At 42.5% G+C, this 22,874-nt stretch overlaps 3 protein-coding genes across 4 annotated transcripts; 2 read left to right on the forward strand and 1 right to left on the reverse strand.

Moving 5' to 3' along the window:
- Positions 1 to 329: 329 nt before the first annotated feature.
- LOC134625957 (heme-binding protein 1-like) lies at positions 330 to 7,715 on the forward strand. The gene is made up of 4 exons (XM_063471377.1): positions 330 to 737; positions 3,616 to 3,754; positions 5,521 to 5,701; positions 5,798 to 7,715. The coding sequence occupies exons 1-4, from the start codon at positions 660 to 662 to the stop codon at positions 5,970 to 5,972; spliced, it is 573 nt and encodes a 190-aa protein (XP_063327447.1). The 5' UTR covers positions 330 to 659; the 3' UTR covers positions 5,973 to 7,715.
- Positions 7,716 to 12,340: 4,625 nt separating this feature from the next.
- Positions 12,341 to 16,517, reverse strand: wbp2nl (WBP2 N-terminal like). The gene is made up of 8 exons (XM_063471379.1): positions 16,376 to 16,517; positions 15,765 to 15,873; positions 15,496 to 15,634; positions 15,228 to 15,320; positions 14,788 to 14,988; positions 14,227 to 14,343; positions 13,681 to 13,757; positions 12,341 to 13,585 (listed from the first exon to the last, which is right to left on the reverse strand). The coding sequence occupies exons 1-8, from the start codon at positions 16,432 to 16,434 to the stop codon at positions 13,529 to 13,531; spliced, it is 852 nt and encodes a 283-aa protein (XP_063327449.1). The 5' UTR covers positions 16,435 to 16,517; the 3' UTR covers positions 12,341 to 13,528.
- A 1,934-nt stretch (positions 16,518 to 18,451) lies between these two features.
- Positions 18,452 to 22,591, forward strand: LOC134625292 (zona pellucida sperm-binding protein 4-like). Of its 2 annotated transcripts, none has more exons than XM_063470509.1 (12): positions 18,452 to 18,873; positions 18,983 to 19,107; positions 19,300 to 19,420; positions 19,651 to 19,785; positions 20,288 to 20,460; positions 20,653 to 20,732; positions 20,801 to 20,934; positions 21,008 to 21,191; positions 21,276 to 21,420; positions 21,512 to 21,581; positions 21,660 to 21,794; positions 21,886 to 22,591. In XM_063470509.1, the coding sequence occupies exons 1-12, from the start codon at positions 18,672 to 18,674 to the stop codon at positions 22,035 to 22,037; spliced, it is 1,656 nt and encodes a 551-aa protein (XP_063326579.1). In that variant the 5' UTR covers positions 18,452 to 18,671; the 3' UTR covers positions 22,038 to 22,591. The 2 variants fall into 2 exon arrangements, with proteins under 2 accessions (XP_063326579.1, XP_063326580.1); XM_063470510.1 differs by having other exon boundaries at positions 20,411 to 20,460.
- Positions 22,592 to 22,874: the final 283 nt, after the last annotated feature.

Genomic DNA, 22,874 nt, shown 5'->3' on the forward strand with positions numbered 1-22,874 from the left:
GAACAGACAGAATAAGGGAGACCCTGGCACTGCAGGTCATTCTGCTTTTCTGTGGTGAGATTTTGAGGAGGTGACTTTATTAATAATGCAGCATCTCACGGTTATGCAATTAAATGCATTAATGTATGTATGCGGGGGAAACCTGGTAGTTCGTGGAGTAATAGGTGGGAGAAAATTGGTGACATATTGATAACTTGATTCTCCAATTAAATGAAGTTAACGATGGTAAATGAAAACTGGCGGTGATACAAGTGAGCGTCAAGCTTGTAAGAGGAAAACCTGTGAGAGAGAGAGAGAGGAGGGCGGGGACAGTCAACTACTCAGAGCGGAGGATGATTTTTTTTTTTAATCATTCCTTGGTTTGGAAAAGGAGGAAGCATCTCCAACTTCTGCCTCCGAAAAAATAAAGAAAGAAAGAATCATTTGTGAGTCTGTGCTCACTGGAGCGTAGTGCGCGCTCTTCGCTGGAGGAGAGGAGCATCTGGATATTGCTGTGAGTTACCTCTTGCAGTTCAAGATTTTTCCAGGAGTTGAGGGACTACATTTAAAAAAAACTGCCATACTAGAGAGCAAGCTGTTTGCAACAAACAGAAAGGCGAGAGGGAGGAGAAACAGAATTAAAGGAGCGGAGAGAGGAGAGGTGACTTGGCCGAAACGACATGTTTGGCATGTTTAAGAATTCACTCTTCGGAAACACCGAGGAGACGGAATATAAGCTGCTCAGCAGCGAGACGAAGGTAAGCAGTGTGTGTGCTCAGACAAAGCTTTCTCGTTCTCACATGCTTTGCTCCTGCGATTTCCTTCTTCTGAGTCTTTATCCGTGGCTTTACGCGCGTGTGCAGTTACGATTACGCACAGCGATTCTGTCAGATTATAAAAGTGCGAGTTTCCCCCCTCTGGTTCCATGAATATTTCACCTTTAACTTAATTCTGTACAGGTCGTGTTATTAGACTTTCGTTTAAAATTACCACGGTGATTAGCCTGCTGCTGCAGGCCAAACAGCCTGACAGAGACCTATGAGGATGCATGCTGATCCACAGTGTGGGGGGTAAAGTGTAGCCCCAGGTTCTCCTCCAACCAACAAGGCAGAAATAATTGAAGATGGTGACGTATAATCTTAAAACAAGAACATTCACAGGGGACTAAAATCGGAAAGACTGAGGGTTCGTGTTCGGTGTGGGTCACTGTTTCTTTCCATTATGGCACTCTGGATGCGCGCGCACGTGTGTGTGTGTGTGTGTGTGTGTGTGTGTGTGTGTGTGTGTGTGTGTGTAAAACCACGAGACACAGTAACTGTCGCTGGGGTGGAAGAGGATGCTGATCAGACCTGTATGAACTCTGATACGGATTGTAGGTGCTCTGATACACCAGCCATCCCTGCTGAGGAGAGTAACAAAGACTCAGCTCCACCATGCATTATGTGTTTGTTTTTCTTATGTTTACTGTAACCACACCGTGGAAAAATAACAGAAAACTCACTGATGTGTTAATAACTAAAGCCTCGCGGCTGTTTCAAGGTTATTTTCTCAGGCTCTGTGTGCCCACTGCTATAAATGTGCATGCAGTCATCTACTATTGGTCTCTTGACGCGTATGTTTTAAAAGTATCTTTGTGTGTTTATCTCCTAAATAGCAGCTAACTTTTGGGAGAAAGACAAAGGCAGGCGGACAAACAGGATTTCCAACCCAACTGACCAGACAGGCAGGGAATTAAATGACCCAAACGGACACAAGCAGAGTCAGATCTGTTCTGACAGCATACTTTACATCTGTTGTCAGAATCAGAAACTCAAAAACAGACAGTTGAAGCCAGCAGTATGTGTACAAATAACAGGTTTTTTTTAAAAAAAAAAGATTGGAAGCACTTCCACTAACATTTAATCTTGAATTACAAGTTTATTTTAATGGAGGCCTGTCAGAAATACGGGATTCTTGCTAGTGAGTGATCATTTGTATTAACTGTACAATGTTCAGTGTATCACTACACTTAGAAAACAATCTGGAGGCTCATCAAATCTCTGGACTTGATTGATGTTTAAAAAGCAGGTGCTGAAATCAGAGCTTGTCACATGATCTGTGGAGCACCTGTGTGACTCTGACACCCAACACGCTTAATTAAATCTGACACAGAATACAGACAAGCACACACACACACACACACAGCAGAACATAGAGTATTGTTTCAAAATAAGATGAACTGATGAGGCACTTTAGCAGTCAGTGCTGATAATACCTTCAATGTGATCGGTTCAGGCGCTGAATAATTATCACTGTATAAACTGGCATCAGACAGCCGGTAAACACACACATGCACACAAGAAGAGATGCATGACAGACAAATTAATTGCACTACTTAACTGAAGTCAGGCTCTGCTTTCTTTGTGTGTCACCCATATGCAACATTAATGGTGGTCCCACTGACAAGCTATACAGGGCAAAAACCCCTGTAATTACTATGCAGGAGCCCGGGTACTCGTCACAAGTTAAAGCTTCACAGTAACGCAGCGTTATCTTGCATGTGTTGAGGAATAAATATGGCTATAGGGTCCTCAAAAGGCCACTCCAGAGGATTTCAGGTCCTCTGTTGTGGGTTTTAAATAAGATTATGAGGATGAAAAGGTGTCGGTTACGAAGGTATAGCAAAAGGAAATGTTTTTTAGCATCTGGGGATTTGATAGTAGACAAAGAATCACTAATTCAATTTGTAAGATGAAGGTATTTGCATGATATTTTTAGATTTGAATGTCCCTCCAGGGTAGTGAAAACATGCTCAAGAAGCCCACATAGGATTGAGACTGTGCAGTGGAAACTGTGCCCCGAGCCTGTTTCCATTGTTGCTTTTCTTTGTCGCTGTTATCACGTTGAGATAAACACCTTATCTGCAAAATAAACAACATATTTCACAGAGGCCAGCAGGTTGAAGTCACTGCATATCATTCAAAAGAAGTGGATGACAACGATATAATGCAGTTAAATTTCAGTGCACGGACCTAATCTTACAAACGCAGAAGCATGTGCACAGTGTGGCCGTGTCAGTGAGTGAGAAGCTGCGTTTGAAACCTGCATCACTCCATCAAAACCCATCCAAATTCTTGCTCCGCAGCATGGCTGAGTGACTGTGCTCCACATTAACCCCACTTAATCATATTTAATGTAAAACTGTTGCATCATATTAACGCTGTGAAAGAGAGTGCGCAGAGTGTGTGTGTTTTCTTTTTGCATGTGCTCCGTTATGTAAGACCGTGTGTCTCTTCCCCATTATTCTATGTAAGCCGACGGAGCCCTGCAGAGCAGAAGAAGAAATTAAATCAAATCAGTATAAATATGTTTCATCTGTATGTGCCCACTTTGGTCTCACACACACACAGACACTGAACTCTCTGTGTGTAAATCTCGCTAGTTCAGGGCTTCTGTCCTTAGAAGCAGATTGTCAGCATCAGTGTGTCAGAGGTGAATCATATCTGGGCTTGACCTCTGCTCCTCCCATCCCCAGGATGAGAACAGTGGTGTTTGCGTGTGGGTGTGTGTGTACAGAAAAGGAGGTCTGCATTCGTGCAGCAGTGACTGGCCTGCCGTTGCCTTAAGCCGTCCTCCGATTTCCTTTTTCTTCCCTAGGATGGAGTCAGCTTTGAGGTGCGACGGTATGATGCTGCCAAGTTTGCTGCTGTTTCATCTGAGGGGCGAACCTTCGACCAAGTAACAGGAGAGCTAATGAGGAAGCTGCTCATGTATATTGGCGGAACCAATGAACAAGGTAAACCAAGTGGAGAATAAATCCTTCATGTGGATCACGTGTGACGTTCGCTGAGAATACCAAATTAAGTTTGAGCCAACAAGACCTTCAGATACTTTCTTTCAGCTTTGCTGTCACCTTCCAAAAAATATTTAGTGCCAATAAATAACAGCCATGAAGCACAAATTCACTGGACTAATAACTGCTGCCAAGTTGTAGTTTTCATAAGTGACAGACCACGATGATTTTTTGTTGAGTTGGTGGTCAATCCTGGAATTTATGAAAGAATAAAAAGTATTTTAAAAACCTGCTTTTTTTCAGTTGTCTAAAAAAATAGCTAATCACATTTTTTTCTGTTTTAAGATCTGTGCATCTCCAGAAGCAAGTTTGAGCCAAGTAAACTTTATTTATATAGTATAATTCAGCCTCCCTCAAGGGGCCTAACATTGGAAGGTAAAACCCTTACAATGTTAACCTCCTAGGACCTGGCGTCCACATATGTGGACATCACTTTTTGGGTTGTCTAGACCAAAATACTAAATTTTGCTCTACAAGAGCCTGATATCCACTTACGAGGGCGTTATACTGCCACTGTTCTATTGAAATTTTAAACGAATGTCCTCATGTGTGGATCTCATTTTTCTCAGAAACAAAAATCAAGTAAAAAAAATCAGGTAATTCTTTGTTTTTACATTCATCAGGTCCCAATCAGCCCAAATGGCAAAGAGAAATTAAAAATGCATGCCATGAAAGAGTTGGGATCTTACGAGGTTAAAGAGGAAACAACAGAAATCAGACACAAGCATTTGGCAACAGAGGGAAGGAAAAACCCTGAACAAGAAGAGAACACCAACAGAACCGGAGTGAGGGAAGGGAAGCAGCTGGGGGTGAGAGGAAAGAGAAGAGATAAAAGGAGAGCTTGAAGAGACAAAGACAAGAAGTTAATGACATGCAGTAATGGTAATGGCATTAGAAGTGAAAAGAAGATCTCAGTGCATCATGGGAAGTTCTCCAGCAGCCTTAGCCTATAGTAGAATAACTCATGGTTCAGGACCACCCGATCCACCTCCAACTATAACCTTTATCAAAAAGGCAGTTGTTTTGGGAGTTACTTTCAAACATTATCAACAGTAACTTTAATTTTAATGATCACTGAGATATTTAAAGAAAAATCCATGAATAGAATTACAAGTAAAATCTAAAAAGTTTGCCAGCTTTGCCTCAAAATATGTTTTTTTACAGGAAGTTAAACTTCTGCCACTATCATTGCTGTTGTTAAATTCTGCAGTTGATTTCAATTCAGGATTCTTTGGATGCATTCGGCAAAAGAAAAAAAGTGGGCACTTTGAAGCACCCTAAAGCAATACAAATGAGCATAATGGAATCAACACATGGCTCAAACTTTAGGGCCAAACTTATCTTAAATAAACAGGATATTTTTACATAGAATTTAACTGGGTTGACTTTAGGTGACTCACAGATACAGATGTTCTCTGGTTCCCTGCTGTAGTTAAGCAGTCAAATAAAAGGTAAATAGAAGTGCAGTGTGAAATAGGCATTTATTTCACTGTTGGAGGTGTGATTTACATGTGCTGCTTTGCAGCGTCTCCATTATTGCTATCAGTGTTTGCATTTGCATAATTTTGTTACATAGTCCACAAAAAGTGCACAGTTCCTGCCCTTTAGATTTGGGTAATGCCGCTTCAGGGAGAGAGCTTCTCTGCTGTCTCTTCCATGTTCCTCCTGTTTTTGAAATTCCCTTTCTGTCTCACACTTTAAATCATAAGGTGAGGCCATGGGTACAGCAGCTCCCATCATAATGACAGTGTACCCGCGAAACGATGGGGTTTTCTCTCGCCGCTTGGTGGTGGCCATCCGCATTCCCACCAGCTACCAGCAAGAACCCCCGACTCCCACCGACAGTGCCATCAGGATTGAAGAGAGGCCCGGCATGACCGTCTACGCTCTGTATGTGTCATTTAAAGTGGTTCTATTACTATTATTACTATTACTATTTGATGTGTGTATTACAGAAAGTGCTTTGAAATCTTTTTCAATTTGCAGGCAGTTTGGAGGCTTCGCAGGGGAGAGCGAGTACAGAGCAGAGGCCCTGCGTTTGACACGTACCCTGGGCGAGACGGCCCCCTTTCAGCGCAAGCAGTACTTCTGCTGTAGCTATGACCCGCTCAGGCCTTACGGACGCAGAAATGAGGTTTGGTTCCTACAGGAGGAGCCATAGACGGTCAGATCTCGTGCTAAATTCTTTATTCATTCTCCTCACTTACAGTCATGTAACCCTAAAACTGAGTTTGGGTGTTTACAAAAAGGGACAACTTGGGATTCAGTGGAGTAGTAATTTTGTGAAACTGGCCTAAAGTGACCGAACGCCTCAGAGCAACTATTTGGAGTTCTGCTTAGTAAATTCAACAATTTAATATAAAATAAATTCCATGAGTTCAAACAGCATCCACACTGCTGCTCACATGTTTGGGGTTGATTTGGATTCATCTAAGGCGCTATGCAAGCAAACAAAAATGTTCTATATGACAATTAATGATTAATGAAATCGTGCATTATTTATGACTTTCAGTGGAACATCTATCTAGACCTATGGTGGTCAGTGTTCAGCAACCATCCATTAGAACATTTTGTTCCTTGATACAAGTTTATTGTGTTAAATCATTAAGTGATAATCAGGAAAAGCTCATTTCGCTTCACAGCTGAATTGCAAGTGCTGATTCAAGAATCAACAGCATTTGAGTGCTCATTTAAAAAAAAAAAAAAAAAGGCTCTTTAAGCAGGAAACCAACAAAACCAAAGATTTCATAAAAGGTGTGTGCTACTTCCTTAACAGAACAGAGCAATGTGGTTTTAACTGGAGCAGAAAGAGAAGTGGAAGGCTCTGGTAAACAGCTGAGAAAGAGGCCCGCGGTGCCTGCAGTCTGACAAACAGATGCCTCCAAAGTCCTCAGCTGGACAGTTTCATTAAGTGATTTTTTTTTTTTAAATAGATGAATTAAAAACAACTTTATTGATCTTCATCGATTCTCTAATCAAAGAGGAGTTCTAATGATGAATTTATCTTTTAAAGTGATGGCTGCTGAAAATGGGCCTCTGTGTCTCTACACAGATATTGCATTAAAAATCATTAAGTACATTGAAAATAGACAGAAAACATAAAACTGAAGTGTTTTTCTTTACAAAAAATTCCTAATGATCCCCAAACATTTTCTCCAAGATGGGGAGGGTACACTCACTGTCCACTTTATCAGATCTGTTCAACCGATTGCTGGTGCAAATATCTAATCAGCCAATCACATGGGAGCAACCTTAGTACGAATTGTGCATCCCCATTGGCTTCCACCATCATCAGATAAGCTGGTAGTCGGGCGTAGCAGTGAGTAAAGATCTAAAAAGAAATTACTGTTAATTAAATTGGAAAGTTACTGGGATTTTTTATAGGCATAAGACTCAGAGGGTGAATCTAAATCCAAACAAATCAGTCTCGTCATTTCCTTTTGGATTTACGTGTTTGTCCTTGAAGGTATATAAAGTCTCAGTAGCGCTCCCGTCTCCATGAGTACACACGCTCCACACGTTCATGCTAGTTTACAACTTAGTGATGACTACAAAGAAATGTATAGCATTATTTAACGTACACGGTAGTAAAAACCACACATCCTTTTCCTGAGTAAGGAACTGGAAAAAACAGGAGTTGAGCCATAAAGTAGAATTAGTGTTTATAATCAGTGGGTGCGTCTCTGTGAGTGAAACCTAGATACATAGCCACTGGTGTCGATCTAAACTGTGATTATGCATTGGTCCTGAAAGCATTTGTGTGTAGTAGATATGTTGTGTTTTATTGCAGTGCATGATAATGCAATCATTACTTATTAAGATATTTAAACTGTGTTATGCGTACAATGTGATTCTCTGTGATAAAACTGACCATATTGTTCAGATTTGACAGTGTTTAATAATATAATAAATATATTATTTAATTAGAGTGTGGATTAGTCTTTTTACCCATCATTCCATTATTTGTAAGAGTCAAAGGGTATGTGAACAACTTCCTAAGAAAACCAGCAGTGCTGTGTGACTTCATCAGTCTCACATCACTATGTTGCTTGGTGGGCATTTCTTTATGCACAACTGAGGACCCAACCTAGCATTTCAATAAAGGCTAGCCTTGACTCGGCCACTGCTTTTCTTTTTCAGCCGTTCTGTTGTAGATTTGCTGATGTGCTTGGGATCATCATCCTGTTTTGTTTTTTTGTTTTTTTTTTGAAACCTGTCCCGTTTGGTTCTTTTGCCATCAGAATTATTGTCTAAAGGCGAAGAAAGATGCCCAACGGATTTGATTTACCTTTTATTGTTTATTTTATTTTATTTTTTTTACTTGCTAGATACGGGACAGGGGAAAAGAAAAGGGAGAAAGAAAGAGGGGGAAAAAAACAAAACAAAACAAAAAAAAAAACAGCGGAGAAGAGGGACGGGGATAAAGGGCAAAAAACAAAAACCAACAAAATAAGCAGACAAAAAATACATATATCGATCACCTGGATCACCTGTTGAGAAAGAAAAAAGAAAACAAGCAGAAGAAAACGAGAGTAATAGAATAAACAACATCACAATGATATATGGGAATATAACACTAAATACTTAATATTAAACATTATTGTGCAGCACGTAAGATCGACAGCGCACAGTGTGCTTTGAGGTAGGAGCCAAAAAGGGTGTAGTTTGTGTGTGTGATCACCTGTGTGTACACCTGTGAGCATGAGCGCGCTTGTATTTAAAAGGTTCCTTAATGTAATGATCTGCTAGAGGGTGTGGGGGGCCACAGTCCCATCCTCCAGGGCATGAAGCAGGTATGGAGGAGATCAAAACTCCAGACATCCAGAGGCCCCCAGAACACAAGAGACCAAGGAAGACCAACAGAGGGGCAGCCGCGCCACTGTCCCAGAAAGAGCTGAGGAGAGTCCCAGATGAGGGATCACTCAGCAGCCGCGGAGCAGAAGCCAGGGGGGGTTGCAGTGACGTGCCCGTGAGCTCCGCCGGCAGCCAGCTGTGCCTGAGTGACCGAGCCCCAGGCCGAGAGGCCGAGGGCACCCCACCCCCGAAGTGGCCCGAGCGAGCCCCAGGTTCCAGGCCCGGATAAGCAGCCACCAAGGAGTGAGCCGGTGTGTACCCGGACGCCCACCCCCGGACACAAAGAACCACCAACGCATCGATGTCTGAGGGCGTCTGCCACCGGCAGGGGAAGTGGTGGGGGGAGATAGGCCTCCAAACCTTGGAGGGCCTGAGATGTCCCCAGAGAGGTGGCATCTGATACCCAACCTGACATATAGACACAGACATACAGGCACACTCAAATACAAACATCCATTCCCACCCTTATGCTCTCATAGGCAATTACTCCACACTCAACCAACGTGGAGACAGACATAAAGAGACGCTGTACACACAATCACACTCCCCAAGCGTACTCTAAGAACCGGGTCTAGGTACCCTTGCCCCTGGAGGGGGAAACTGCACCCAGACCCAGGTGGTGTTACCCTTTTCCCTGCAGTGGGGAGAAGCAGACTGCCCCGACTCCGCAGCAGCAGGGAGGCCCACACACCAGACCCCAGTCGGACGGCCAACTCCTCCTCCTAGCCCCCCCGCTCCAGCAGGCCGCAGAGACCGGGGGTGTGAGAAGACTCCAAACCTCCCTCTACCCGCTCATATGTAGTGTTGATGTATATGTGTTCTAAGGTGCAATTAAAACCCAGGAGGGCATGGAGCTACCTGCCAGAGAGCAGCAGGTAAGCGCATAGCCCCTCCTGATAGCCCTCAATGTCTACGTGTATTTAAAATTGAGAGGTGGGCAACGACGCCAGGGGTGAGGTGTACACCCTGATGGTAATTTGGAGTCCGTGTTGTGAGCCCACCCCCAAGATCCTATATGTATGTGTAATGAGAGTGTGAGTAATGTGAATGTCTAAGTTGTGAGATAAAATTGAGGCAGAGGCAGTCAGAAGGGGACAGAGGGGGGGGGGATGCCTCCTCTGCACCCTGGTGACACACCCCTACCCCAAGGCCCTGCATGTGTGGGTGATTGTGGTGGAGCGGGAAGAGGGAGGCAGCTGGAGATGGGGAGGGAAGAAAGGGAGGGGCAAGTGACCCCTCCCTGGGGCCAGCTCCCCCGCTGACCCCAGTAGGCACCCCCATGCTCTGCAACCCGCCAGGGAAAGGGGGCCCAGGCCCATCCGGACCAGGGCCCAGTGCAGCAGCGCCGCCCGGCCCCACAGAGCCCGGGACAGCCCACCCGACCCCACTACAGAGAAAACTGCACCCACCCCATCATCCACTCATCTTCCAGACTACACAAGACAATAGACGCCCAGGCTGAGATCTTCCTCCACCTCTCCTATATCTCCCCCTCCTGCAGAGAGAATTCCTGAGGAGAGGAAAGCTCCTGCAAGATGTGACAACCTCCCCCACCAGTTGAAGAGTCCCCCAGGTGGTTCGATGCACTGGCGGCGCCCTGCGCCAGGACTGGGCCCCCATATACTCACCCGCCCACAACCCGAGCAACACACCAACCAGGACCCGAGCCCCCGAGGCCCGGCCAGGGCCCCAGCCCAGAGACGGAGCGCCCCCAGAACCTCACGCCCGTCCCGGACCCACCCAGGGGCAGCCAGGCTACCAGGTCAGTAACCCACGTCCGTCAGCACAGACCCTCCCCTAGCCCCGCTGCACGCAGCCACGAGGAAACCGTCACCTAAGAGCCAACAGAGCCCTTAATTGGCCATGACCGCTACCTCGGGTTGAGCCCCCCAAGGAAGATGCTCCTGGGGAACCCCCCGACGCCCCAAGCCTGTCCCTACCCCCACACCAATCACAACAGTGAAGGTGGGACCAAACTATGACCCCCCACCCCCACTAGGTGATGGAGCTGATCAAAGGAGCCCAGAGCAATTGATCTGATGTGGTGGCAGAGGCTGTATCAAGACTAATGTAATCTAATAGATAATTTCTATACTGGTTAGAATTAAGATTATTTTTATTTTTCCAGTTCATGAGGACTGTTTTCTTGGCTATGCATAGGGCAGTGAAAACCATGTGGGCTATATTCTTTTCTGAAGTGACATTATCTAAGCTGCCCAACAAACACACTAAAGGAGAAGTTGGAATGTTACATTTCAGACACTTCGATAAGTCTTCACATATCTCACGCCAAAACTTCTGAACTGGTGGACAGAACCAAAGAGCGTGGATATAATTGTCCAGTGAATTGGTTTGGCAGTGTGAGCAGTTGTTGGTAGACGTAAAGCCCATCTTGAACATCCGATGACCTGTATAGTGCACTCTATGTAGTATTTTGTATTGAATTAATTGAAGACTGGGATTTCTAATTAGATGAAAGGTTTTTAAGCAAATCTGAGACCAGAAGTTTTGGTCTAAGTTAACTGATAAATCCGCTTCCCATTTTGCAATAGGAAGTGATATTGATTCATCTATTTTAGAAAGCATTCTGTATATTTTGGATAGTAATTTGGGGGTTTTAAGAGTAAGAAATTGAACCACACTTGGTGGTGTTTGTAGTTCAACTTGACCCGGTTTAAATTTCTTTAAAGATCATCATCCTGTTGAATGACCCGGTTCGGGCCAAGCTTTAGCTGTCGGACAGACGGAGTCACAGTTGAGTCTAGGATACTTCACAGAGTTGGTGGTCGACTCCGTGACTGTAAGGTGCCCAGGTCTGTGGCCGTAAAACAAGCCCAAACCATGACACCACCACCACCACGTTTGACGGTTGGTATGAGGTGTTTTTGCTAATATGCTGCGTTTGGTTTTTTATCAAACGTTTTCCTGTGTATTTGGACAAAAAGCTCCACTTTGGTCTCATTTGTCTGAAGGACATTTTTCCAGACGTCTTTTGATTTGTTCAGATGCAACTTTGCGAATCTAAGCTGTGCTGGTATGTTCTTTTCAGACAGACGAGGCTTTTGCTTCCAAATAAGCCGTACTTGTTTCATCTTTTTATTTGTACTGCCATGATCTTTAACATTTAACATGTTAACTGAGGCCTGTAGAGTCTGAGATGTAGCTCTTGTGTTTTGTTTTTTTTCTTGGAGTTTATCTGAGCACTGGACAGTCTGACCTTGGAGTGAATTTGCTGGGATATCCACTCCTGTTAAGACTGCCAACTGTCTTGAATGTTTACCATGAGTCAATAAATCTCTCCAACTGTAGAATGATGGACTTCAGATCATTTGGAAACATGACCCTGATGTGTTTCCTCCTTAGCGTTGTGTTAACTCTGACTGCTCCAGACCACCAAAACTTCTGCTTTTACACACGTGCTCAAACTTGCTGATTATAAGTTAATCAAATCCAGTTAATTAGCGGCACTACTGCTAACATATGGAAGCAATAAGGTGTGTTCACACGCAGGTTTTTACATACTGCGTCTGCATTCTGGCTTAACTGTATGTTAAATAAATAATGATACTGTGTAATATCATTTTTTTTTGTCTGAGGCTCTATTTCATTAAGACCTATGCCATAAACATGGCACAAATAACTGAGGGTTTAAAAATGACTGAAGACAAAAAAGGGGAAATTTAATAATTGACATTTATTAGATTTTTGACAAATTCAGCAAAAAGAATAAGAAAAGAGATGTTAATATACAGGCATTTGATTAAATCTACCTAAAAGAAAAAAAACCCTCTAACCACCACAACTATGTGCAAAAAGACCTTCAAACGGGTGCTAAATGATGCACACTGAGCAGAATCAGGGATAACGGTCTGCACTCAGAAGCTTCACCTGCAGGCAAAATACTGGTGAGCCTTAATAAATCAGTGTAACCTGTAACCTCATACTAGGTTAATTACTGAAGGAGAAGAGTTCTGGTTTCAGCTTGGCTCTGCACACAGCAACACAACAGAAGCTCAGAGTACAGCACAAGGTCATTCAGATAACCCCGCAGGTGACCTGTAACGTCGTTATGCAAGGCTGAAATATTGCACATACACAGACTCATTTCATAAGAAATCTTTCTGAACAGCTTTTTGAACATTACGCAACTCTTTTTGATAACCACCCTGTAAAGATACTCAATTAGAACTGTGAGTTTAAGGTCATACCATGAATGAAGTTAGTTAGACTGAGTACAGGATCATACTGGTCACCAGTCTGCGTGTCTGTGCGAGCCACAGTATGGGAGTCAGTCAGTTATTGTGTCGCTGAACATTAATGAACACAGTTCTGGTTTTGTATGTGGGAAATGACTACAAAGCTATAATGGGGAAACACAATGCACTTGCAATCATACATAACTGTTCTTAGTAGAAGCTGATATTATTAATAATTACATGAACTGCAATCAATAAACTGCTACAAAATGTTTTGGTAACAAATCTGTCTTTAAAAATACATTCTCCAAATCCTCCCCCCCATTCCAGCTGGGACACTGCACGAGTCCCTGCGTAGGTGCTGAAGAATAAGACAGAAAAAAATGAATCCCAACTGTTGCTTTACAAGTTGTCCACCATTTAAATGACTTGATGTAATATGGAAAACACTAAAACGTCATTAGCTGTTCCATTTATACTCCTTCCCAAAAAAATAAAAACCAATCCATCATTGGGAAATTTTAATTGACATCTTTTTAACCCCTATACTAATTGCATTACCTTATTGCAGTCTACAAAAAGAAAAAAGAAAAACTTCACTTTAGAATTTATTTAGGATACAGAGGATGCGAGAGAGGAGTGTCTTGGAAGTGACGTTGCCCACGTTTCAGTTGTTTTTCTTTTCAGGGAAGTTTGAAGAAGGTGCGTATGGTGGAGGTCGCTCCTGCACGCAAACCCAGAAGATGGTTTAATATGATTAAAATGCCATTAAAGAAGAAGTCACATGTTGCTGAGGTAAAGACATCGAAAGCAGCTTACCATGGGCATGTAGACATTGTGTGGATTGCTGGGATTGTAATATGCGCTGCCCGCTGCTTCAGCCGCCTTGGCGTTACCTGTGCATAAAATGGCAAAAAACAGGGAGATGAAGACTGACTGATGACCGCAGAACATACTCTAGAACAGTTCCTAACACTGTAATGAGAAAAGATGCACAGGAGAATGCTTTATTAGTCACATGAAGCGCAACTGACAACTTCTAAGATCCTCAAACCTAGAAAAATCTATTGGCACAAGGTGATGAAGCACAGACTGGTGCACAGAAGGTGATGCTGTTTTTAACCGAAAATCCCCAAAGTTGCTAGAAAAACAACAACACGAGGGAGAGAAGACTGTTTTATTCCTTGACATTTTTATCTGTAGAGAATGAGACATCAGCACCCCCCTTTTTTTCTATTTTTTTTTAATGGCCTGCTTTGAAGTGATTCATGTTGAGGCAGACAGATCCGATCTGACAAGTGCAGTGGCACAGAGGAAGAAAAAAAATAGGGAGCGAGTGAAAAAGGGAGAGTGAGAGAAACAGACCTGGAGGTGGTTGTGGTGGTGGTGCTGTCCAGTTCTGAGGGGGTGCAGCCCAGTTTTGTGGTGGCCCAGGGTACGGGGGAGGAGGGGCCATGTAGTCAAAACCAGATGGGTACATTCCTGGAACACAGATGGCCAACAGAATTTTTTCTTTTTTTTAAAGATGCAGTTTGAAGGTCACAGGGGGTTGCAGCCTGTTTGTACAATTATTTACACAGCAAAAAAGATAAAGAAAAAAAAACAGGACACTGACAGAGAGAGAGGGACAGCATGATTTGTGCCTCGAGGGTGCACATTTTTAACTTATGTGCAAAGAGGAAAAAAAAAGTGTGCTTGCATACAAATGCAAGAAAACAAGGCTACAAACTATAAGCGCTTTTATTGATTATGAGGAAGAAAGGGAAAAAAAGAAAGTGAAAGAAATCTACAAAATAAAATGCAGAACCTGGAGTTACAACTGCACTGACTATAAGATAAATTTTAAAAATCACTACTTGTGTTGCCGCTGGTCTTGAGTTGAATCATACATTTAAAAATAGATCTACAGACAGCGAGACTGTGTACCTGCAGCAGCAGGTGGTGGATAAGAGTAGGGCATGTTGCCAGCAGCAGGGGGAGGCCCCTGGTAGAAGCCATTCTGCTGGGGAGGTGGTGGGTAGGGATAGCCTTGAGGAGCAGGTGGAGGTGGGCCATAGCCATTCATCATACCAGGTGAAGGGTAACCGTAGGCAGCAGCTCCATTCTGCACCGGAGCGCCACGAGAAGCTGGAGCACAGAAAGAATAAAAGTGACTTTCCAAAGACTCCAGAAGACACAGAGTTATCTGTATCATAATGTACTTTGTTTCTATAAAGTGTTTAATCTTTAAAGTTTTTGTCTTTTTTACTGCAACTGTACCATGTTTTTAATATAGTAGGACTGCTACTTTGGTAAAGGGTTTAGCTACCTTAACACGTGTTTCCTGGTTATAAAGCAAAGGTACTGAATTAAAATGGCATACGAACCATTTGTGGCCAGTTTGAAGAGGTGCTGTCCCAACTCTATGGCTCCTCCACTGGGGAATGACATCTTGAAATGTGCCTGACCCTCCCAGCCACCTGATTAAAAAGTCAATTCCCTTTAGAGCAAATACAGAAAGCTACCTTTTTTAAGCAAAGTAAAGTTCTGAAACTAATACACCACAGTTTTCACTAATATGGGTTCATATGAGATCGTTTTAGAGACAGACAATCAAATGATAGTGACTAAGTGTAAAAGCAAAAGGCTTCCTACCACCGGGCTCAGCAGACACTGTCCCTTTAATGTAGTTGGCTGCAAAGACTGGCTGCTCAATGCTGCAGCCCTTCATCAGGTAATAGGGGAACATGGCTGAACCCAGGCAGTCCTTGGTGTTACTGGACACAAACACCAACTGAGCCGGTGAACAAGAGATGAGGCAAAAAGATGAGTTACATAAGGATACATGAGCACATGAAAAGCAGCCGTAAACATCACGGGAATCTTTTGTTTCTGTTTTTGTTTATTGATAATTTGGGTAGTACCCTGTATGGTGTGAGGTACACCGTGCCCTTCTTGGTCCCCTTCAGCAGATCTGTCTTGCAGGTGACATCACTGAATGACAGCTCCACATTCTTGCACTCCCTTAAAACACTGGATAAAGATGAGGCAGATGAAAATTAGGTTACTGCTTACAGTAACTATAAAGGAGCTAAAAAGTATGCTAACATGTAGAAATTGTATTTCGCAGCAGCTAGAAAAAATTGCTTTACGAAACATGCAATGGGAAGACATTTGTGTTTTACAAGATTTCAACATCCTGACAAAAAATGCTGCCAAAACTTCCTGTTTGGATAGTCCGCTAACGCACCTTAGAGCCGTTTTGCTTAAACCACATGACGCAACGATTTTAAAGTAGGGCCATTAAAAGTCTCGTCGTTAAAAGAACACACAAAATACACAACACCCTAAAATATACAGTAAACAATAAAACAGCTAATGCTAACATTACCTAGGCCAGCTAGCTGGAGGCTAGCAGTTGGATAGCATTGAGTTGACTACGCATTGGAAAGTAAAAGGTAAACAAGCCGAAAACAGAGGCGACAGTTAGCTAGTTAATACAATTAAACACCCTGACACTAGGTAATACCCTCACCTCTCTCCGTTGTTTATCAACACGTTGCCGTTATGCGTATGATTTCGATTCAAAGCCATGTTTACGAGCCGTCCTACGCTCTCCTGTTGCCTATGCTTAATGCTAAAGCCAGTCTATCAGCCTGACGAGAATCACCCAGAAACGTCACAAGCCTTACGTCACCACGCCGTCTGACAACTCGTGACCTGCCGTGGGACGGTAAACAATATCCACACGATCAAACAGAAGAAGTGTCTCACACGATCCCAGTAAAAGTTCGAAATATTCAGAATGGTTTCTGAATAAAAGTGTGTTTACGGTGGATTGTTATTCCCAACGTATTTTCCCCGCCACCCATCCGTTTTGGATAGGTGTAACATTTTTTTGAAAAAATGTAAATTATAAATAATAAAAATAAATTTGACGATGAAATGAATAATTTGATTCCAAGTCATCACAGTCTTTTTCCGTCAAGTTTTAATATATTCTATTTTATCGTATCTTATTTTATTTTATTTATTAATTCCTTTACTAAGAAATTCCTTTATTTATTTAATTATTTATTTATTTACTTACTTAGTTTCAGTTAATTTCCAGACTGGATTTGTTCGTATCCGTTTAGTTTTATCTCTGAAAATCCGCTGGGGTTTTTTTGTTTGTTTGTTTTTTATTTGTTTTGTTTTGTTAGTTTGTTTTTTGTTGTTGTTCCTATCCGTTATCATTTACTAATTCTTTGCTAGCTCATCGGAGGGGGGGTGTTTTGGTTTTTGGTTTATTGCTAACGTGTAGTTTTTAATTCTCCTGTTTTTCCACACCTTTTACTTTTTAGTGTAATTAAATGTAGGAATTCTGTAGATAAAATAGAATAATATTACAGAGTTAATAATTAGCTATTGTTTGAATGTTACATATACAAAAAAGTGAATCAAGCCAACTGTTCATCATTTTATTGATAATTTGAAATAATATAGTTACATATTATAAGGGGTGTTTCCGGGATATTATAGGTGGGAAAGCACAGATGGAGAAACTCGTGAGCTGCCCTGCTCCCTCATATAGATGTATTACTACATGAAGTACTGGCGCAAGAGAAGAAACATCATTTTGTATTGAATAGCACTTTTCCAAAGTAGTAATAGAAGTATTTGGAGGCGCTATTTAAGGCATAATCCTCTGTAATAATACGCAGTTTAACATCACAATGTGCGTTAAGTAATTCAAGCTTTTATGTACTGTTATATTTCCATTCAAAATACAATGAAGTAGAAGTGCAAAGCAATCAGAAGTACTGTTTTTTTAACCAGGTATTTTAAATTTTTACTTTAATATAGTAAATGTTACAGTTACAGCATTTATCCTGCACCTTATGGAGATTAAAAAAATAATTTTAAAAATTAGGTTATTTATACAAAACTATGCATAGAGTGTAACCGATTATTTCCCAGTTTCTCTTTTTGTTGTTGTTGTTCTAATTTCCCCCTTTTGTATTGGCTATGTATCTGTTTCTCCCTGTGTATATAAACTTGTTGACAATAAGGAAAGTAGAAAAAGCGACAACCATATCCACGCAGGCAACATCATTATAGCAACTGCCGAGATCTCTCCCTGATTCTATGTACTACATTTTCTATACTGTAGCCTTTGAATGTTGACTTGGGATAATTAAGGTTTAGCTAAATTAAAATTAGCTTGAAAGCTGCACTGTGCTGGAGTCCAGCTAGGTCTGGATTAAGATAACTAACTTCATTTAAGCCTGCACAGAAAATCAGGTCATTTATTGCAAAGCAAAACGTTTTCAAAGCAAACACAGCTGGAATAGAGCAACAAAATGGGCATTTCCTTGCAATCCTGACAGGATGAGTGGGTGTTCTGATGGCAGTGAGTAAAGGTTTAAGACTGCTTATATAATAACTGGGGTGGGTACAAGCTTTGCCATGGGGAGAGCGAGAGGGGGGTGAGGCCAGCGAGTTATGCAATGCTTTCATTTAATGGCCCCCTTGGGATAGAGTTGGCCGTGCATGCGCTCAGTGTGATATTTAATATTTAAACGTTGACCTTTTTTTATTAATTACCGGCTTTATTCTGTAGCCGCGTGCACGTCAGCTTCTGCAGCTCTCGGTGCGCACAGGTGGGTGACGCTGAGCAGGTCTGCGACACCCTTTAACTGTCTGCACTGCACTGGTCCCCGAGCCCGAGGAACGCCATAGCTTTAAACTAATTAACACTAATTAACAGGTGTCACGTGACCGTCTCCAGCGCCTTAGATAGGGCTGAATATTTCTGCTGTTAAAAGACAAAGTTTGCAAACTATAGCGAGATGAATTATCGTTCTATAAAGATTTGCGCGATTCTTTTACTTTTCACCGTCATGGCTCGGCGCTGCGTCTGCCTTTCCCCCGATCACAGGAAGAAAACACTCGAGCAGAGGAAACAGCTCGCCATGCCGCGAGTCACCTGCTCTGTCCGAGGCATCAGAGCTGTGTTTGGTCCTCTGGTGAAAAACAATGTGTACGCCAGAGGTGAGGTATAGGGCAGCGGGATGTGAGGAAGATGCTTGGTTCATTTATTTGACCCTCATCTTTTGCATTGATCTCAGACCATGTGTGTGTGTGTGCTTTGTTTCCTTAGACGTGACAGGGGCCACAGTCCCAGTGCTTCAGTATGAGAAGACCTGTGGAGTGCGAGTGGATAGAGTGAAGAACCAGAGCCTCTCGTTTTTCAGCAGATATGACAGCTGCTTTGTTCATGTTGAGGTGTGAAACCTGCTGCAGAGTTTACATGAAGGAAATATATGGGATTGCCAAGTAGGGCCAAAAAAATAATGCAATTATAGTATATTTACCATTAAGTTTTAATTATTGAAACCAATGAAGGTAAAAATGAGTTTACAATCTGCATGTATGTCACTTCTTGACAGCCACGCTGCAATAACCTTTCATCCTCAGGGCAGCAAAGCCGTCATCCCACTGCAGGTCCAGCTGGCAGGAGAGGATCGATGGATCAGGGTCAATATCAGCTGTCCCCTGATAAAGACAAGAAGTGAGAGGACCCAGCCTCGCCCAACACGTGAGTGGAGACAGCTGATTGAGCTTGACAAACTCACTGACCCAGTTGTGTCCTGTATACCTAAAATCAGCCCTCCCTTTTCATCAGTCAAAAGTCACCCTGGCACAATTTCCCCCTGGAGCCAAGTTTAGAGTGTTGTCTTGTTGTTCTTGTAATTACCAATACTGGGTAGGAGTCTGCACAGTTCAGAGTGACGATCTAAGACATTTAAAAACAGAACTCTTCTCCAGCATTCCCTGGAAACTGTGACATTGAAAGAGCTCTTCGAGTGGACTGTGGCCACCAAAGCGTTTCCAGTGATGTCTGCTACAAACTGGGCTGCTGCTATGATGCTCGTGATTCAGCCTGCTACTACACACTCAATGGTAAGATTTTTATTTTCCCCTCCAACCTTTCCTCTAAACAAGCAGGGGTGCTTCTAGGACTCTTAAGCCCTTAATAACCAGTCGTGTGGGGGGGCTTAAGGGAAATCAGAAATGGATAACAAAAATCTTAAATTAATTTAAATTTAATGATTCAGAGGTTTATGTATTTTGACTGTGGACAGACCTCCTGCCAGTATATGCATGGCCTTCATAACAAAATGCAGTCTTGTTACCACCGTAAATATGTTTGGTACTACAGAGTACCAAGCAGTACCAATAATGTTTGGCACTGATGAGCAGTAAAATGACATCTATAGTTAGCAGCAGAGCTTTCAATACATGCTAATATAGTATTCAACATTATATAGTTATAAAGACAATTATGCAGTGATGAGGACAAAACAGGGTTTTGTTTTTGGGGGTTTTTAATTTGTGTTTTACTCAAAAAAACAAACAAAAAAAACAAACTATGCAACATTATCCTGTTTGTGACTCCATCCAGCCTGCTCTCTGGACGGACACTTTGTGTTCTCAGTAAACGCTGCAGATGCACACACTCCCATTGATCCCAGCAGCCTCATTGTAAAGGATCAGCCGCACTGTCGCCCTGTTGTCATAACCCCAGGTACTGCTGTCTTCAAGATAGGAGTCTCAGACTGCGGTGCAAAGAGGAAGGTAAATATTACATCTAATATTTAGATTGGGGTATCGTCCTAATATTTTTGCACAGTTACACAAAGCCAGTCACAGCATTGAGCACAAGCTTTCATTTAGATGTTTCTGTGGTCCACCATGAATTTTCACATCTTCTTTTCTTAAACCTTTTTTTTTAATTTTTAATTTTTTTTAAATCTCTCCGGCTTTTAGGCAAATGGAGACGTGGTGATCTATGAAGTGGAAGTGGTGGAGCTACATACAGGAAATGATGGGGAAAATTCTCAATTTAGGTATGGAGATAGATACATCTTCTTCTAGAAGACAATACTGGTGGTGATGAATGTTTTGGGGTTTTTAGTCTTCAGGTCCAGTGTGAATATGACTCATCTGATCTGAAGCGTGCAGCAGAACTGCGGTCTTTGTATGCGGTGACTAATCCACCACCTGTCATTGCACTGGGGTCCATTGGAGTGCAAATGAGAATAGCCACAGGTACTAAAATGGAATGAAAAGGCGCTTTGTATGCAAATCACAGCTGGTGATGTGTATATGTTTGTTGCTGCAGATGCATCCTTTACATCCTTTATTCCCGAGGAACGGCTTCCGCTGACTTTGCCCCTTCGTGAAGCTGTGAATGTGGAGATTTCCATCGTGCAGCCGTCTCCAGATCCCACACTTTCCCTGCGAGTGCGAGACTGCTTTGCTTATCCTGGGTCAAGACACTCTGTGTGGACACTTCTCTATGATGGGTACGTTATTAACCCCCACCCCTCACCCCTAAATAAAAAAAAAAATTAAAAATATCACAGCACAGTTTTGTCCCTTTTGTACAGATGTCCAAATCCTCAGGATAATATGAGAAGCTCTGTCCCTGTGGACAAACAGGGGAAGACCGCATCTCACTCACATGTCAGGAGATTTGATGTCAAGACCTTTGCCTTCTTGGACCCCAGCACAGGCCATCCAAGTCCAGAGGAAGTATGTTTCATCAGATTATCATATTTCAGCAAGGCAGTGTTTTGTTTTATTTTTTTCCCACAGACCTGGCTATGTGTTTTCTCTCACTCAGATGTACTTCTATTGTTGGGTGGAAATCTGCACGAATGACGTTGACTGTGCGCAGCGTTGTACCTTCATTTGTGAGTATACCACAGTACACTCAATGTGTTGTTTATTTTTGGAATTTTTAAAAAATCTGTCCTGTGTCCTCCTACAAGCATCTGAGGGGGAGAGACCGAGAAGAGAGGCCGCATCTCAACCCCACCAGCTTCAACTGGTCTCTTTAGGGCCACTGCAGCTGGTCCAGAATAACACTGAAGCCGAGAAAGACCCCTGCATGAAACAGGAAAAAAGTAAATCCAGCAAAGCACCACACTGGAATCATTACATGAAAGAGTATGAATGACACTCTTTAAATAGAATCTCGCCCCCTCTCTTCCTTAGTGTTTCAGGTGATTGTATATATCCTGTCTGGTGTTGGTGCTGGCCTCCTTGTAGTCCTGCTGTTCATTGTGTGTTCAAGCATCAGGAGGTGTCAGAACAGAGGCATGCAACGAGCACGTGACGAACAAGATGGCAGTGAAGCATCTCAATAAATGTCAACTTGTCCATATGTGCATTTGTTTTGGTTTTTTGAGATGAGGCTGAGAGCCAAATGGCAGAAAAACTGGACTGGAAATCAGTAACAGCAGATCTGATGGGATGCAAGTGTCTATAGCCATTTGTAAAACACAGCGCAGGCTTTGTAATGGTGTGAGACCATCACATTTTGATCCACAATGCAACTCCATGTGAAACCAACTAATTAACAACAGTATGACAATGAGCCCAAACACACTGCCAATGCCGTAAAAGCGTAGCTAGATAGAAAAACACACAGTGAAACCACCAGCCATGGATTGGCCTCCCCAGAGCCCGGGCCTCAACATTATTAAAGCAGTGTGGGATCATCCTGACAGAGAACAGAAATAAAGGCAGCAAACTTCCAACAAAGAGCTTTGAATGTCCTTCAGGAAGTCTGGAGAACTATTTCTAAAGACTACTTAAAAAAATTAACAAGAACGCTGCCTGAGAGAGTTCCGAGTGTGTTGGAGAATAAAGGTAGTCGCACCAAATACTAATTTAAGCTTGTTAGAAGTGAACAAACTGTTATTGCTTCATATACTGTATTTGTTTGCACTTCAATAAATTACTGAACCCATTTTCCATTTTTCTTGAAAAATATCGAGAAATAAGGCATGACATGACTGTGCTTCAAACATTTTGATCTATACTGACATGTTCAACCACAATGTAGATCTCCTGTTTCATCCACAACTCAAAGGTGCTCTATAGGATTGAGATCTGTTAAGATGTTGAGATGAGCTTTGTGACATTTGACTGAAGATGGGTACACTGTGGTCATATTACATTATGCACACGACACACAAGTA

Source organism: Pelmatolapia mariae, linkage group LG4 (genome assembly GCF_036321145.2).
Source record: "Pelmatolapia mariae isolate MD_Pm_ZW linkage group LG4, Pm_UMD_F_2, whole genome shotgun sequence".
Classification (NCBI taxonomy): Eukaryota; Metazoa; Chordata; class Actinopteri; order Cichliformes; family Cichlidae; genus Pelmatolapia; species Pelmatolapia mariae.